A 16296-nucleotide genomic window follows, 5' to 3' on the forward strand; every position below is an offset into this window, starting at 1 on the left:
TAGTTTTCATCTACTTAACATTTATGTGATCAGAAATGGTATGAGTACTCATTCCCTTCTTTTTCACTAGTGGTGGGAAGAATGCCAAATTGTGATCCAAGTAGATATCTTTTCTTTCTTTTTTTAAAATTAGAACAGTTGTAGGTTTAAAGAAAAAGCATGCAGGAAGTTAACTCACACAGTTTTCCCTATTACTAGCATTTTGAATTGGTGTGGTACTTTTGTTATAATTGAGCAAATAATATTCAATTATGCTATTAACTTTAGCCTGCAGTTTACATTAATGTTCATGCTGTGCTGTACAGTTTTATGGATTTTCTTATGTGTGGTAACTTATATCTAACCTAAAATTTCCCTTTCATCCCTTTTCAAATATACAATTCAGTGGTGGTAATTGTAGTCACAAAGTTGTGCCTCCATCCCCATCATTCCTTGCCAAAACTTTTCTATCACTCCAAACAGATATGCTGTACGAACTAAACATTAACTCCTTATTCCCCTCCCCACCTAACCCCTGATAATCTGTACTCTCTTTTCTGACTTTATGAATTTACATAGTCGGCTTATTTTATCTGAGTTAATGCAGTATTTGTCCTTTTGTGTATGATTTATTTCACTCAACATGATACCTCTGAGATTCATCCATGTTGTTGCATACGTCAGAACTTTATTCCTTTTTGCAGCCAAATAATATTCCTTTGTGTATATATATAACTTTTTGTTTATTGATTCATCTGTTGATGAATTACTTGGGTTGCTTTCACCTTTGGGTGGTTCTGAATAATGCTGCCATGAACATCGGTATGCAAATAATCTGTTCTAGTGAAGTAGATTTATTTTTGATAACCTTGTTTACTTTTGAATGATTCTAAATAATTTGGCTCTTTGCCTGTGTATTTGTTTTGTTTGTTTTAATCATGAAATGTATAACCATGAAGAAATAGAAACTAAGAGTAGGGGCTCAAAATTCAGGCAAATGTGATTCAAATCTTGGTTCCACTCTAAATTAGATTTGTGACCTTGGGCAGATTATTTGACATCTAGTAGTCCAAGTTTTCTACACCTATAAAATGGGAGTAATATTTCTTTTTTCAAAGGATTGTACTAGTACTTATTTGTGGTATAAATATAAAATTATAGTGAAAGTGAAATTTGGTGAGATTATACACAGTATCTTTATCAGAAAACCAGAACATAAAACATACACCAAAATGAAAGTATTTTCTGTTCAAGTCCAAGGTACCATCTCTATGCCTACTTCACCTCTGCCTTTGTAGATTCACAGTCAGTTAGCATGAGGAGCCAAGAATGGAGTGAACTGAAATGTGGGTCATCTTGTGTAGATGAGCACTCTCAATCTTCCTTGGAGAAATGTCCTTTCATGTTATGGAATACCATACCACATTTTTTTATTAGATCATTTTGTGCTTTCCAAAAGTAACAGGTTTATCTGGTGAGCCTTTCTTCCAAGGCAGTTATAAAATTTGAGTGGAATAGTTTAACAAGGTATGGTTTGGACTCAGTTTGAAAGCAAAAAGTGTAGACTTCAATTTGATACCTGAAAACCCCAAAATAACTGTGTATCTAAATTTAAAATTGTATCTACTTCTTCTACCAAGTCATTGATAGTGGAGGTGGACACAAGTAACAGAAATTGTAAGTTTGATTTTTAAGTTTTCTCTTTCCCAACCATTAGTAGGAATGAAAAGTGAATAGAAAGGACCAAAGATCAGAGTAGTAAGTGTTTGAAATGTATCTGTCAGCTGTTTTATAATCTGATCCTTGGCAATATATGGAATTGGATATAGGTTCGTGAAAGCTCTGGTAACCACAGTTGTGTCTTGAGAGAAGGAGTAGGAAGGAAATCCATTTTCACTTTATATTCTTTTGTACTGTTTGGATTTTTTAAAACCATGTTCATGGAGCACCTTTAAAAATTTTTATAAAGATTAATTGAAGTAAAAATGTTCTTGGCATTTTAGACTATATAAATGTTTGCATTTGGCCAACAAGTAATTTTTCTTGTTCTTCTGTCCCTGAAATTTACTATTTTGTGTAATTTAAAATTTTATAATAGTTAGAGACAATTAAAATTTGAGAGTTTCTTTTCAATTTCTTCTGTTGCTGTAGTTGTTAATATGTGTCCTACATATGGACACATAGTGGTAGTCCCAAAAAGTAATTGACTGGGCACTTAAGTAAAAGGATAAGGATAGAGATTGTTATATATAAACCTTTTGACCAAATCCAGGTGAAGTATAGATAGCATTAGGTATTATGTCATATTATATGTACATTCATATAATATAATGGAGAAACCAGTTTCAGGAGAGAAAGAAAACAAAAACTAGCATTTCTTGAGGGCCTATAAGGTACCAAGATCTTTACATAAACTATCTTATTTAATCACAAATAACCCTAGCAAATAATGTTATTTTTCTCTAGTTTACAGATGAAGAAATTCAAGATCCAGAGTAGTTGAGTGACTTTCCTGAAGTCCCACAGGTAGTGAGTGGCAGAGTTAGAATTTGAATCTAAGGGCTCACTTACTCCAAAAGTCATGTTTCTGCTGTTCCACAGTGATGCTCCCTTAACAGGAGCATCTATAGTGTAACTACTTGGCTGACTACTCTGCAGTATTTTTATTATCTTTCTGCTGTATAGGTAGTTATTTTTATATGTGCCACATTTTGATGCCTGCTACATTTAGGGAGATTGGACCTATAATAGGTAAAGAGTAAAAAGCTCATATGTAAATATGTAAACCTATTTCTTTCCTATTTTGTGAATTTTTGTTCTTTTTTTCTACAGAACTTTATGAAATTTTCCTCTCAAGAGCAAAGGAACGGTGGAAAACCTTCAGTGAAACAAGTTCAGAAAATGATACAGAAGGTCTGATATTTTTCTTTTTTCTATATATTTTATATTTAATTTTTTTACAAGATACTTAGATTACACAAAATGTTACATAAAAAAAATATAAGGGATTCCCATATGCCCCATTCTCCACACCTCCCACCCTTCCACACTTTTAACAATTTCTTTCATTAGTGTGGTACATTCATTGCAATTGATGAACACAATTGGAGCATTGCCACTAAGCATGGATTAGAGTTTACATTGTAGTTTACACTCTCTCCCAGTCAATTCTGTGTGATTTTTTTCTTTCTAAAATAGGAACTTCAGGAAGAAAATCCAGCTTCATAAGATAACTTAATTTTGTACCATATGTTAGAAACTGTAGCCTTTTTAGTAAGTGGCAGTTTTATCCTGAAATATAAGAGGAAACTGAAGCTCCGAGTGGTTAAATAACTTGTAAGCAGTGAAGCTGGGATGTAAATCCAGGTTGTTGGACTCCAGAGCTCAGGATTTAAATCATAACATTGAAACTAATGGGGGTGAGTTATTTTTAGGCCAAGCACTTACTTTACCTGAAGACAAATGACCCCTCCCTCCACTGACTTTCACTCCTTCTCTATTATTTATGGTTTTTATCATGCCTCTTCTTTATTTAACTCATTCATGGTCCTCATTTTTCCCACCACCCTCATCATTTTTTTTCCCTAATCATTTCAGAGAAAATAGGAAAACTAGGTAAATCATCCTAGTTTACCAAATTTAGGTAAATTTACTCAGCAATTTATTGTCCTTAAATAATAGGGAGTTATTTGTCTGCCAGTCACTTTTTTTTAATATAAATTTTTTATTTACTTTTAAAAGATACATAGATTGCATAAAATGTTACATAAAACAATATAGGGGATTCCGGTTTGCCCCACTCCCCCTACCTCCTGCTCTTTCCACATTAACAACTTCTTTCATTAGTGTAGTACATTCATTGCAATTGATGAACACATTTTGGAGCATTGCCACACAACATGGATTATAGTTTACATTGTTGTTTACACTCTATCATGCTCTATTCTGTAGGTTATGTAGATATATAATGTCCTGTATTTCTTTGCAGTGTCATTCAGGACAATTCCAAGTTCCAGAAATGCCCCCATATTACTCCTTTTTCCCTCTCCCTGCCTTCAGCCACTCCAGTGGTGACTGTCTTCTCATAAATGCTATAATTTCTTCCATTGCTAGAATCACAATAAGTCTATAGTAGAATACCAGTAAGTCTACTCTAGTCCATAATTTATTCTCCAATCCTGGGGATTCTGGAATGGTGATGCCTATTCCACCTCTAATTGAGAGGGGGCTTTAATCCCATATGGCTGATGAATGGGACTGTCTTACTTGCAGTTACAGATTTTTGATTCCTTGGTGTGATGGTTTGTCCATCCTCACCTCACTGTTAGTTTTCCCGGGTGAGTCCAATAAACTGGAGAGTAAGTACTGCAACTCTGCTGAGGCTCAGGGCCCAGTTGGCACATGGACAGCCCAAAGATTCAAGTTTCTTGGTCAAACACCTACCAACTCCATCACCAACTATAGGTTCAATAAAAGGGACAGAAGAGTCATGTGTAGAGAAGTCACATCTGAGTCCAACTCTGTCACATTCAGGAGCACAAACTCCAAAGAAGGGCCCACTGGCAAGGCACCAAACTCTGGAGCTGTCTGCCATTACTGTAGGACCTAGGTGTTTCCGTAGCCCTCAGGAGCCCCACTATTTGGGATAGCATCTACTTTGGCTGTCTATGAGATCCTGGTGAGTTCTGTTTGCTCTGCTTCATAGAAAACAAGCTCTCTTCTCTTGCTGTAAGTAAAACTCTAAAAATGAACATAACTTAGGAAAGAGAAATGGTGATTTTCATAGTGGTTTTCTATGAATACATAGATGACTCTGTTAAATTCCTTGGATACTCTTTCTTCTCTTTTACAAAAATGAACATTTAGGGTGGGGAAATTTGACCAAACAAGGTTAGAAAAAAGACTTAATTCCCAGAAAGTTCATGTAAGCATCATCCTGAAACTTGTTAGCTATGTCAGCTATTTGTGGGGAACTGAAGGTGCAAGGAAGGTGAAGATGTAAGAAATTTTATACTGGCAGGGCTGATTCATTGTCTTTTCAAACTCATCTTTATGAAGAATTGAAATTATAAATTTGCACTTTGAGTCATTTTGTTAAGAATAACTGGGGGAAGCAGTTGTGGCTCAATTGATAGAGTGTCCACCTACCATATGGAGGGTCCAAGGTTCGTAACCCAGGGCCTCCTGACCCTGTATGGTAGGCTGGCCCATGTGCAGTGCTGCTGTGTACAAGGAGTGCCGTGCCATGCAGGGGCGTCCCTCACGTAGGGGTGCACCCCGCAAGGAGAGCTGCCCCGCATGAAAAAAATGCAGCCTGCCCAGGAGTGGTGCTGCACACATGGAGAGCTGATGCAGCAAGATGACATAACAAAAAAAGCAACACAGTTTCCCGGTGCCACATGGCAAGAATTCAAGCAGACACAGAAGAACACACAGCAAATGGACACAGAGAGCAACAATGGGGGGGGAGGGGAGAGAAATAAATAAAAATAAATCTTTAAAAAAAGAAAGAACTGGTAAAAGTTGCAGCTTGGTAGAAATTAATTGAATGTGGTGAAGAATTAATTCACTCAGAAGCAATGTTCTTTTTAAAATACTGTTTTCTGATTTGCTGAATGTTTATAATTTATAGTTATTTAACATTTTCGACTATTATTTTTGCAAATATTGTTTCTGCCCCATCGCTATCTCCCTTTGAGACTCTAATTTCATGTACATTGAACTGTTTAAAATTGTTCCCAAAATCTTACACTTTTTTAAAAAATTCTTTTCACTCTCTGTGCTTAAGTTTGAATATTTATTGACCAATAATCAAGTTCACTAATCCTCTCTTCTTCTGTATACAGTTTGCTATTAAGTCTTTACTGTGAGTTTTTAATTTCAGGTATTATACTTTGTAATTCTAGAATGTTCACATGGTTCTTTTTATAGATTCTGTTTCTCTGCTGGGGTTCATCTTTCCATTCTATAGATTTTTGCCATCTTTTCTGTTTTCTTTAACATATTTATAGTTAATGTTCTTGTCTTTTAATTCCAATATTGGATCACCTGCAAGCCTGCTTCTATTGGGTTGTTTTTCTTGATTATAAATCACATTTTCCTCTTATTTGAATATTTTTAAAATTTTAATTGAGTGCCAATGCTTGCTCTTTTCTGGAAGTTTGGTTAGGAGTTTATCACCTCAATTCAATCAGCACTTGAGCTAGGTTGACACAGGTTGCAGTTTTAGATAGTTTACTTTTGGTTTCAAATTTCTTGAAAGAAAGACTGTCCTATTTTTATTACAGGCCTTCCCTCCATTCGGTCTTTCTAGCCCAGTCTTCTACATTACTCCAGCACTCAGCAAAAATCCCACAAGGGAAAATCAGGTATATATTTAGGGCTCTTCCAGGTTCTTATCTGTGACACCAGCCCTACTTGGCCACAATCTGTTTTCTTTTTCACCAGGCAGAGTACCTGTGTCTATGACAAGCCCAATCCTAAATCCATGGCCAGACTTGGCAGATTCCCTAGGGAGAAAGATGGCTACTGGTATCCACTCACCTAAGAAAGCCTCTTCCCTTTCTGGCATTTAAGTTCTGTAGACCTCTCTATGTACATAGCTCTCTGATGACTTTTTTTTTTTTTTTTAATGTGTTATTTGTACTTTTCTTCTGTAGTTATGGTAGGAGCTCCAGCCTTCTATAAAAATAGGAAGCAGAAGCCTGTCACCATATAACTTTCCAAGAAATGTATAAATAGATACTTTCTTCATGTAAGAGGCACTAATTTTCAGCAGAAGCTGTGTGGTGTGTTTTTTTATTGTTTTGTTTTTGTTTGTTTTTTTTGTGTGTGAAATTTCCTGATTATTCAGCTTTTAACTTTCCTTAAATCATGCATATGCTGTGTGATCATTCTGTGTTTATAAGATGGAACTTGTTACAGCCCAGCAATCATTTTAATTTCATCTCACTTGGCAAATGCAGGTATATCTGTTGCTGATCGGGAGGCCAGTCTGGAATTAATTAAGCTGGACATATCCCGTACATTTCCATCTCTCTACATCTTTCAGAAGGTGAGGGTTTCTAACCAGCTTATAACTCTATTTGAAAGAATTATTTTAATATCCAAGGGGAACAAATTATTTAAATGCATTGCTACTATTTTAGAAAAGGCATAACTATAAAAATTGGGGACCTTTATAGAAAAGGAGTGAAACAAGGAAAGTTTTTAAAGAATTTCTGTTATTGTATTCCACTGACTGAAATACATTGCAGTTAACATACCACACATTGCCTTTTATGTAATAGGTAGTTGACAAATGTTCATTAAGGTGAATTTCTTTGTTATATTTTTTTCTGTAAGACATTTGAATTCTTAGTGTTTTTGCTTAGTTAATTGTTAAAGTAATTTTAACTTTTCCCAAATCTTATAATTTCTCAGCACCTATCTTATAAAATTACCATTGAAAAAGGAAGAAATAGTTTATTTTTTAGAATGGAGGCTGTTATAAAGTTACTTATACCCTTATGAGAGGAGAAATAATTTCATTTTATATGTACTTTATATTTGATTGTCTTTTTACATGGAATTCTTCTATCTTTGGATTGATAAAATAAAATGAGATAGTTACTATTAAGATTAAAATCGTAAATACAACTTAATTTATTATAGTTTGGTGTTTTTCTTTTGCTGAAATTATATAAAATAAAAGTCACTATTCATTATATTCTTATTGGATAAATCTAGACTTCTTTAAAATTGTACACAAACTATTTAGATTGTAACCATTAAGTTTATTTTTTGGCTTTTTTGTTCTTTAGGATTAAATTTTTAAAATAATGCTTCAGATAACATTTTGGGAGAGTGTATTTAGAATATTTTTGACAGTTGTTAAATACATTAAAACAAGTAGTCATTTAAGAAGTATTGAAGTTTATTCACATATTACATGAGAATTAACTTAAAGACAATTATTTATATAGTTTCAATTTTCATTTTCTCTCCTAAGGGTGGCCCATATCATGATGTTTTACATAGTATCTTAGGGGCATACACTTGTTACAGACCTGATGTTGGTTATGTAAGTATTTGTTTTAGTTTGTTTTTTGAATATGAACCTTTTATTTATATTTTTAATCAAAATATCTTGTGATGTGCTATCTCCCAAATGTCTGTATTTCTATGTATTTTTTCTTGGGCCTATACATTTACCCAGGGAGGAATCTTCGAATCTTCTTCTTAGGGTGGTTATAAGTTTCACTGCCAGTTATCTGAGAGGGCAGCTGGGGATTTCACCATTCAATTTGTAAACTTTTATTTAATGCTTCTGTTGTCAGTGTTGTTGCCTTATCCCCTTTCCCTTACCCTTCTTTCCTTGAATGTGCCTCTTATTTCTGCCAGGGTGAGTAAAGAATACGCATCTGCCCATCCAGGATAGGGAAGGATATTTGTTTTGCAACTTTCATACACTTTCAACCAATCCCATTTTTAGCTCTTTCCCTGAATTTCAGAGAAACCTGTTAACTTCATTCAGTTCCTGGGCTTTCCTGGGTTTTGTGGCTAGAATTGGCTTGCTGCTTATTGGCTTCCTCTTCTTTATACTTTAGTTTCAACGTTCTCCACTTCTTTAAAATTTCTAAAATATTATTGACCTCTTTTCTCTGCTGTTTATATAATCTTCTTTCATTCTCTTTGTTCTTTTTTTTTTTTAACTTTCATTTTCTTATATCTGGGGAGGGGCTCAGGGTTGAACCCAGGACCTCATATATGAGGAGCTGGTGCTCAACCACTGAGCCACATCAGCTCCCAAATTTGCCATTTTTAAGTAAAATCACAAAACCTTCATCTTCTCATCCTTATCTTCTCCCTTGTCTGTCTCTGTCTTTGAATCTCCTTTCTTCTAATAAGGACATTAATCATATTGGATTACAGAGCAGTATAATCTCATCTTAACTAAATACATCTGCAATGATTTTCCATTTTCAAATTTCCTATTTCCCACAACATTTCCTGCAACTCTGTTGATACAACCCTGACTTACTTTGTGTCATAAAAAATGACTTCATTTTTCATATCAAACATTATTACACATTTTGAGATTTTTATAAGACCTCTAAAAAATAAACCTAAGTGTGTGTAGTGCAAGAGATTGGTACACTACTACAAATTAATAATCCTGGCAGCTAGCATATAATTTTGCTTTTTGTTATTAAAAAGTAGCAAATATTAAATGCTTTATAAGGTAAAACTAGCATAAACTATTAGAATACATATTTCATGACATGATTTGACAAACTAAGCTTTTAACTATCTTAATGAATAACACTGAATCTATAAATAAATCACAGAAGAGTTTTATCTGTGGATTTAGTTAGTGTTTCTTGAAAAATTCCGTTATCCTGGTTCACATTCCAGTTATAGTTTGAAGAACCACTGGCACCAATCTGTCCTTTTGCTATTCTTTTTGTATGTTTCCTGGGACTCTTCCTCAAGGGTGATGCATTCTTTGATAATAAATGTTCTAATAAAGAGGTGAGATCACTAAATGAAAATTATCATTACTTTTCCCTGTTCTATCATATAATGGAATTAGTCATATATATATGAATAAATGGCAGGAAGCTAGAATCTTTCCCTAACTCAGTATTTAGAATTATCCCCTTTTTTTCACATTCCATGCCTCAGAGCAATTCACTATAGTAAGTTTTGGAATAAAGGACTGTGATTTTCACTTGCTACTATGAATGCAGTGACATTCTTAGGTAGTTTATGTTCAGAAAAGAATACAGGGAAGTGGATGTGACTCAAGCAATTGAGCTCCCTCTTACCAGATGGGAGGTCCCTGGTTCAGTTCCTGGTGCCTCCTAAAGAAGACAGCGAGTTGACATGAAAGGCAGGCACGGGAAGCTGATGCAGAAAGATGGTGCAACAAGAGACACAAAAAGAATAACATAATGAGAGACAAAACAGAGCAGGGAACTGAGGTAGCTCAATTGATTAGGTGCTCCCTCCCACATCAGAGGTCCTGGGTTTGGTTCCAGATTCCTCCTGAAGAAACAAGAAAGACAAAACAGACATAGCAAGTGCAAAGAACAAGGGGATGGGGAGAAATTAATAAATAATATAAATATTTAATTTTTAAAAAAGCAAGAAAAATACATATCTAAGTAAGGTTCTGGGAATGAATTCCCTTGAATTATCCACTCCTGGTTACTCTTTGGAAAGTCTTTATATGCCAGGGCTGTGCCTACTGCACTTTTAAAAACCACTGCAATTGTAGTAATTATTGAATTATATTAGAATTGTATTAATTTTTACTATGAGGAAAGGATTATAGATTGCTTCTGGGTAGAGTAAAGATCTTGAGTTTTGAGTGTCACCAGTCTGTAGGTCCTCTGCTGTGAGACTTTTCCTTTTAAACAAGAAGGTAGCTATTATTTTGCCTGGATTGTATCTTCTGGCACTTACATTGAATTGGGCCTGCACTATGGTAGATCTCTAAGGTGGGTATACCACAAAAGCAGAAATGAGAAGACCAGCTAAGTTTTTTAGTATAGTGAAAGGACTCAGAAACTGTAGACCCAACTCACATGTTACCATAAGAACTTTTTTTTCCATTTTCAAATATTTATTTAAGAGGTCATAAAATATATTTTTATAATGCATATAAGAAAAACACATTTGAATGAATAAACAATAAAATGACAGAATTTAATTTTTGTAAATAACTTTATAGCTTTATAATATTAATAACTTTTAAAAATTCAGAGAAGAAATTCAAAGTGTATTTAAAACTTGAAACCATATGTAGCAGTTTGATATTGTTGATGAATTCCAAAAAGAAATATTAGATTATGTTTGTAAACTGATCTTCTTGTCTGGGCATATTAGATTATATTGGATTCATAGGTTTACCTGATTAAGGAATTATGTAAGCCTCTTTTGCCAGTAGGGCTTTGAGTCCCCACCCTTCGGTGGGGATAAAAGGCATGGCCAAGGACAGAGTTGAGGGTTTTTGACGTTGGAGTTTGATGCTGAAGCCTTAAACTGGAGCCCCGGGAAGTAAGGACACAGAGAAAAGAGAAGCAAGCCCCAGGAAGAGAGGAACCCAGGAACCCTGAACCCTTACAAACATCAGCAGCCATCTTGCTCCAACACTTGAAAATAGACTTTGATGAGGGAAGTAACTTATGCTTTATGACCTGGTATCTTTAAGCTCCTACCCCAAATAAATACCCTTTATAAAAACCGACCAATTTCTGGTATTTTGCATCAGCACTCCACCATGCTTTACAGTATTTTATATAAAAAAGGAATTAGGCTTTTAAAGGTAATATATGGGTAAATGGATGTGGCTCAAGCAATTGGGAGGTGCAGGGTTCGATACCCGGGGCCTTCTGGTGAAGGTAAGCTGGACTTTGTGGCAAGCTGGCCTGAGCAGAGAGCTGGCCAGTGCGGAGTGCTGGCCCTTGGAGAGTGCTGCCCCACACAGGAGTGTTGGCCCGCATTGAGAGCTGGCCCACGCAAGAGTGCTGGCCCTCATGGAGAGCTGGGTGCAGCAAGATAACACATCAAAAAGAGACACAGAGGAGAGACAACGAGATGTAGCAGAACAGGGAGTTGAGGTGGTGCAAGAGGATGAGCCCCTCTCTCCACTTGAGAAGGTCCCAGGATGACTGGTTTCCAGAGCCGCCTAATGAGAAAACAAGCAGACACAGAAGAACGCACAGCAAATGGACACAGAGAGCAGACATGGGAGGGTGGGGGTAGTAAATAAATCTTTAAAATAAAAAAAGTAATATATCTCTTAATAATAGTTTTTCAGGGAAGTGGATGTGGCTCAACAGATAGAATATCCACTTATCATATAGGAAGTCCAAGGGTTCGATACCCAGGGCCTCCTGGCTCATGTGGTGAGCTGGCCAATGCGCAGTGCTGCTGCGTGCAAGGAGTGACAGCCCATGCAGGGATGCCCCCATGTAAGGGTGTCCCCTGAGCAAGGAGTGGCCCCTGTATGAAACTGTGCCCAGGAGTGGTGCCACACACAAATGGAGAGCTGATGCAGCAAGATGACTCAACAAAAAGAGACACAGATCCCCAGTGCCACCTGATGAGAATATAAGTGGACCCAGAAGAAAACACAGCAAATGGACACAGAGAGGAGACACTGGGGTGGGGGGGGAACGATAAATAAATCTTTAAAAAAATAGTAATAGTTTTTCAAATGATTTCAAAATGGGCTTCCAGACACTGTGGTATGTGGACATGAAGAAAAAAGACAAGAACTTTGACAAGTAAAGTATTAGTCCACTGCAGCTTAGCAAAAGTTTACTTTTTAGATATAAATATTCTTCCATTTATGTTTGTTCTTATTACAGAAGCTGAAAGAACTAATATGCCAAGTATATTTGAGGAGTCCGTGATCTATACAGCAAAAAGTTTTTAAAAAGCCTGAATTCTATAGAGTGTACTATACTACATTTACAGTAACTGAGTAAATGTAAACCATATGATTAACTACTCTATATAAAACAAGCTCACACAATATCCCCTGTAGCTTTGCAGCTTTCCCACATTTATTTTTTGTTATAGCTCTTTATTTCCCATAGTGATTATCAATGAAAACCTAAACAAGGCAGGTGTATATATATGTCTCCTAGAATAATAAAGAATTGCAAATCTGAGTAGACCTCTTCCCATGTCTTGTCCAGGCATAGAGGGAGAGAGGAGAACTTCAAGTGACAGAAAGTGAGTGGGTTGTACAGGTAATTCAACTATATTGGTAAAGTTATATTTCTTAAACTGGGTGGTCTATATGTAGGTTGGCTTTCATTGTTTGTGTTTTGTTTGTTTCCCAAGTTTTTATTTCGAACAACTTCAAACTAACAAAGTAGTAGTTTTTCTCCCTAATCCATGATCCAGTCAGGGTCACATATAGGATTTAATTGTCAGATGTGTTTATCTGATCATTTCTTCATAATGAGATTCAGATTAAACACTTTTATAGGAATACTACATAAATATTGTGGTACAGAAAATAATGTGTCATAATGTACAGCATCTTATATTCAATTAAATGTAATTTTATCCCTTCCATTGCTCTGTTACTATTCTGTTACAGATGATTAATACTTTCCCCCTTCATCCATTCAGCACATATTGTGGTGGTAAGATTATAATGATGAACAAGACAGACATGTCTTATTATTAGGTTGCTATTGTTGCCCTAACAAATTTCCACAAAACTAGTGCCTTTAATAACATGAATTTATTATCTTACAGTTCTGGAGGTCAGAAGACCAAAATGGATTTCACTGGGTTAAAGTTCAGATGTCAGCAGGGCTGTATTCCTTCTGAACACACTAGGGGAGAATCCATTTCCTTTCTTTTCCAATCTCTAGAGGCCACCTGTATTCCTTGGCTCATGGCCCTCTTCTTCCATCTTCAAACCCAGCAGTGGTAGCATCTTCAGATCTCTATCTGACTCTCCTGTTTCCGTCTTTCACTTATAGGATCTTTATGATGTCTATATTGGACCCAACTAGATAATACAGCACAGTCTCCCTATCTCAAGACAGTTAACTTAATCACATTTGCAGAGTCTCTTTTGCCATGTAGGTAACATATTCATAGATTCTGGGGATTAGGACATGGATTTCTTGGGAACAGGGGGCTTTATTCTGCCTCCCACAGTCTCCTCATGGAGTTTATGTTCTAGAAAATCAAATAGGCTATTACTTTAGGGCTTGCAAAGAGTACTCAGAAGAAGCTAGAGAAAAAGGAGGAAAACAAAAAAGATGTTAGGTCCAGAAGCTAAGGATTACTGCTAAGAGGGTTGAAAAATGCCTATTGGATTTTGTAATAAGTATCATTGATGATCCTGGCAAGAGAAGTTTCAAGATAGTGATAGAACCGGAATGTAAGTGAAATTACATAATATCTGTCCTTTTGTGTCTAGCTTATTTCACTCAGCATAATGTCTTCAAGGTTCATCCATGTGGAAGCACACATCAAGACATCATTCCTTTTTATGATTGAATAATATCCCATTGCATGGATATATCACATTTTGTTTATTCATCTACTGAAGGACATTCAGGGTCCTTCAGCCTTTTGACTATTGTGAATAATACTGCTATGAACATTGATATGCAGATATTAGTCTATCTCTGCTTTCAGTTCTTTGGGGTATATTTGTAGCAGTGGAATTGCTGGGTTATATGGTAATTTCTGTAGTTAATTTATTGGTGAAAACAAGCTGTTTTCAACAGTGGCTGCCACATTTTACATTTCCACCAACAGTGTATAAGGGTTCTTATTTCTCAACATCCTTTCCCACATTTTTCTTTTAATAACTATTCTAGTGGGTGTAAAATGATATCTCATTGTGGTTTTGATTTGCGTTTCTTTGATGAGTTTTTATCCATCTATATCTTCTTAAGGGTTATGTCTAATGGATAAAGGTATCCATTTTTAAATTAGGTTGTTTATCTTTTTGTGGTTGAGTTGTTAGAGTTCTTTATATATTCTGGATATTAAATCCTTCTCAGATATATGGTTACCAATTATTTTCTCCCATTCGGTAGGTTGTCTTTTCGCTTTCCTGACAATGTCTTTTGCTACACAAAAGTTGTTAATTTTTTTTTTTTAAAGATTTATTTATTTATTTAATTCCCCCCCTCCCCCGGTTGTCTCTTCTTGGTGTCTATTTGCTGCGTCTTGTTTCTTTGTCCGCTTCTGTTGTCGTCAGCGGCACGGGAAGTGTGGGCGGCGCCATTCCTGGGCAGGCTGCTCTTTCTTTTCACGCTGGGCGGCTTTCCTCACGGGTGCACTCCTTGCGCGTGGGGCTCCCCCACGCGGGGGACACCCTTGCGTGGCACGGCACTCCTTGCGCGCATCAGCACTGCACATGGCCAGCTCCACATGGGTCAAGGAGGCCCAGGGTTTGAACCGCGGACCTCCCATATGGTAGACGGACGCCCTAACCACTGGGCCAAAGTCCCTTTCCCAAAAGTTGTTAATTTTGATGAAGTCCATTTTATCTATTTTTTGTTGTTGCTCATGCTTTTGGGGTCATATCTAAGAAATCATTGTCAAATCCAACATAATGAAAGTTTCACCCTGTGTTTTCTTATAAGAGTTTTATGAGTTTAGTCTTATGTTTAGGTCCTTGATTCATTTTGACTTAATTTTTGTATATGATCTGAGGTAGGGGTTCAACTTGATTCTTTTGCATGTGGATGTGCAGTTTTCCCAGCAACATTTGTTGAATAAACTATTCTTTCTACAAATAATGTATTTGGCACTCTTGTTGAAAATCAGGTGGCCATAGATGTATGGGTTACTTCATGTACTCTCAATTCTATTCCATTGGTCAATATGTCTGTCTTTATGCCAGTACCACACTGTTTTGATTGCTGTGACTTGGTAGTAATTTTTGAAATTAGTGAGACCTCCAGTTTTGTTCTTTGTCAGTAATGATTTGGCTATTTAGAGGCTCTTGTGAGTCCATATGAATTGGAAGATTGGTTTTTCAATTTCTGAAAAATAGGCTGCTTGAATTTTGATAGGGATTGCATTGAATCTATAGATCACTTTAGGTAGTATTGACATCTTAAAAATATTAAGTCTTTCAGGATGTCTTGTCATTTATTCTCTCAGCAGTGTTTTGGTTTGTTCAGTGTACAAGTCCTTTGCCTACCTGGTTAAATTTATTCCTGGGTATTTTCTGTTTTAGATGCTATTGTAAATGGACTATTTAAAAATTTTTATCTTTTTTTTTCCATTTTATTTTTTTTAATTAGAGAAATTGTAGATTTATGAAAAAATCATGTAAAAAACAGTGTTCCCATATTTTCCCCTAATGTTAACACATTGCATTTTGTGCAATACCTTTGCTAAATTGAGGAAAGATGATTAAAATTGTATTATTTATTATAGTTGATAGTTTGCATTAGGGTATATTTTTTTCCCCATATACCACCGTATTATTAATACCTTGCATTAGTGTGGTACATTTTTTTATAATTCATGAAAGAACATTTTTCTAGTACTTAAAAAAAAAAACTTTATTTCAAATTTGAAAAAAATAAAATAACAGAAAAAGGTAGCTCGACAAGTTATGGCAACATTACTCCTAAAAAGTTCTGTCCAGGAACTTTTTTTTTTTGAGGTATTGCAGACCGGGGATTGAATCTACACTCCCCCACTGAGCCACATCAGCTCCCCTAAGTTGGTTTCCTCATTTGTTTTGCTTGTGGCTTCTTTTTCAGTTTTTTCTAGGACTGGGAACTGAACCTGGGACCTCCTTTGTGGCAAGCAGGCACTCAACTGCTT

General features: G+C 35.8%; 1 protein-coding gene across 1 annotated transcript in view; it reads left to right on the forward strand.

The window, feature by feature from the left end:
• Positions 1–16296, forward strand: part of TBC1D12 (TBC1 domain family member 12) — a 143182-nt gene that overhangs the window by 111408 nt on the left and 15478 nt on the right. Inside the window, exons 7-9 of the mRNA XM_058298800.2 lie at positions 2812–2892; positions 6945–7033; positions 7970–8041. Of these exons, the coding sequence (XP_058154783.1) occupies positions 2812–2892; positions 6945–7033; positions 7970–8041 (242 nt within the window). The remainder of the gene's footprint in view (positions 1–2811; positions 2893–6944; positions 7034–7969; positions 8042–16296) is intronic.

Source organism: Dasypus novemcinctus, chromosome 6, assembly GCF_030445035.2.
Source record: "Dasypus novemcinctus isolate mDasNov1 chromosome 6, mDasNov1.1.hap2, whole genome shotgun sequence".
NCBI classification, from domain to species: domain Eukaryota; kingdom Metazoa; phylum Chordata; class Mammalia; order Cingulata; family Dasypodidae; genus Dasypus; species Dasypus novemcinctus.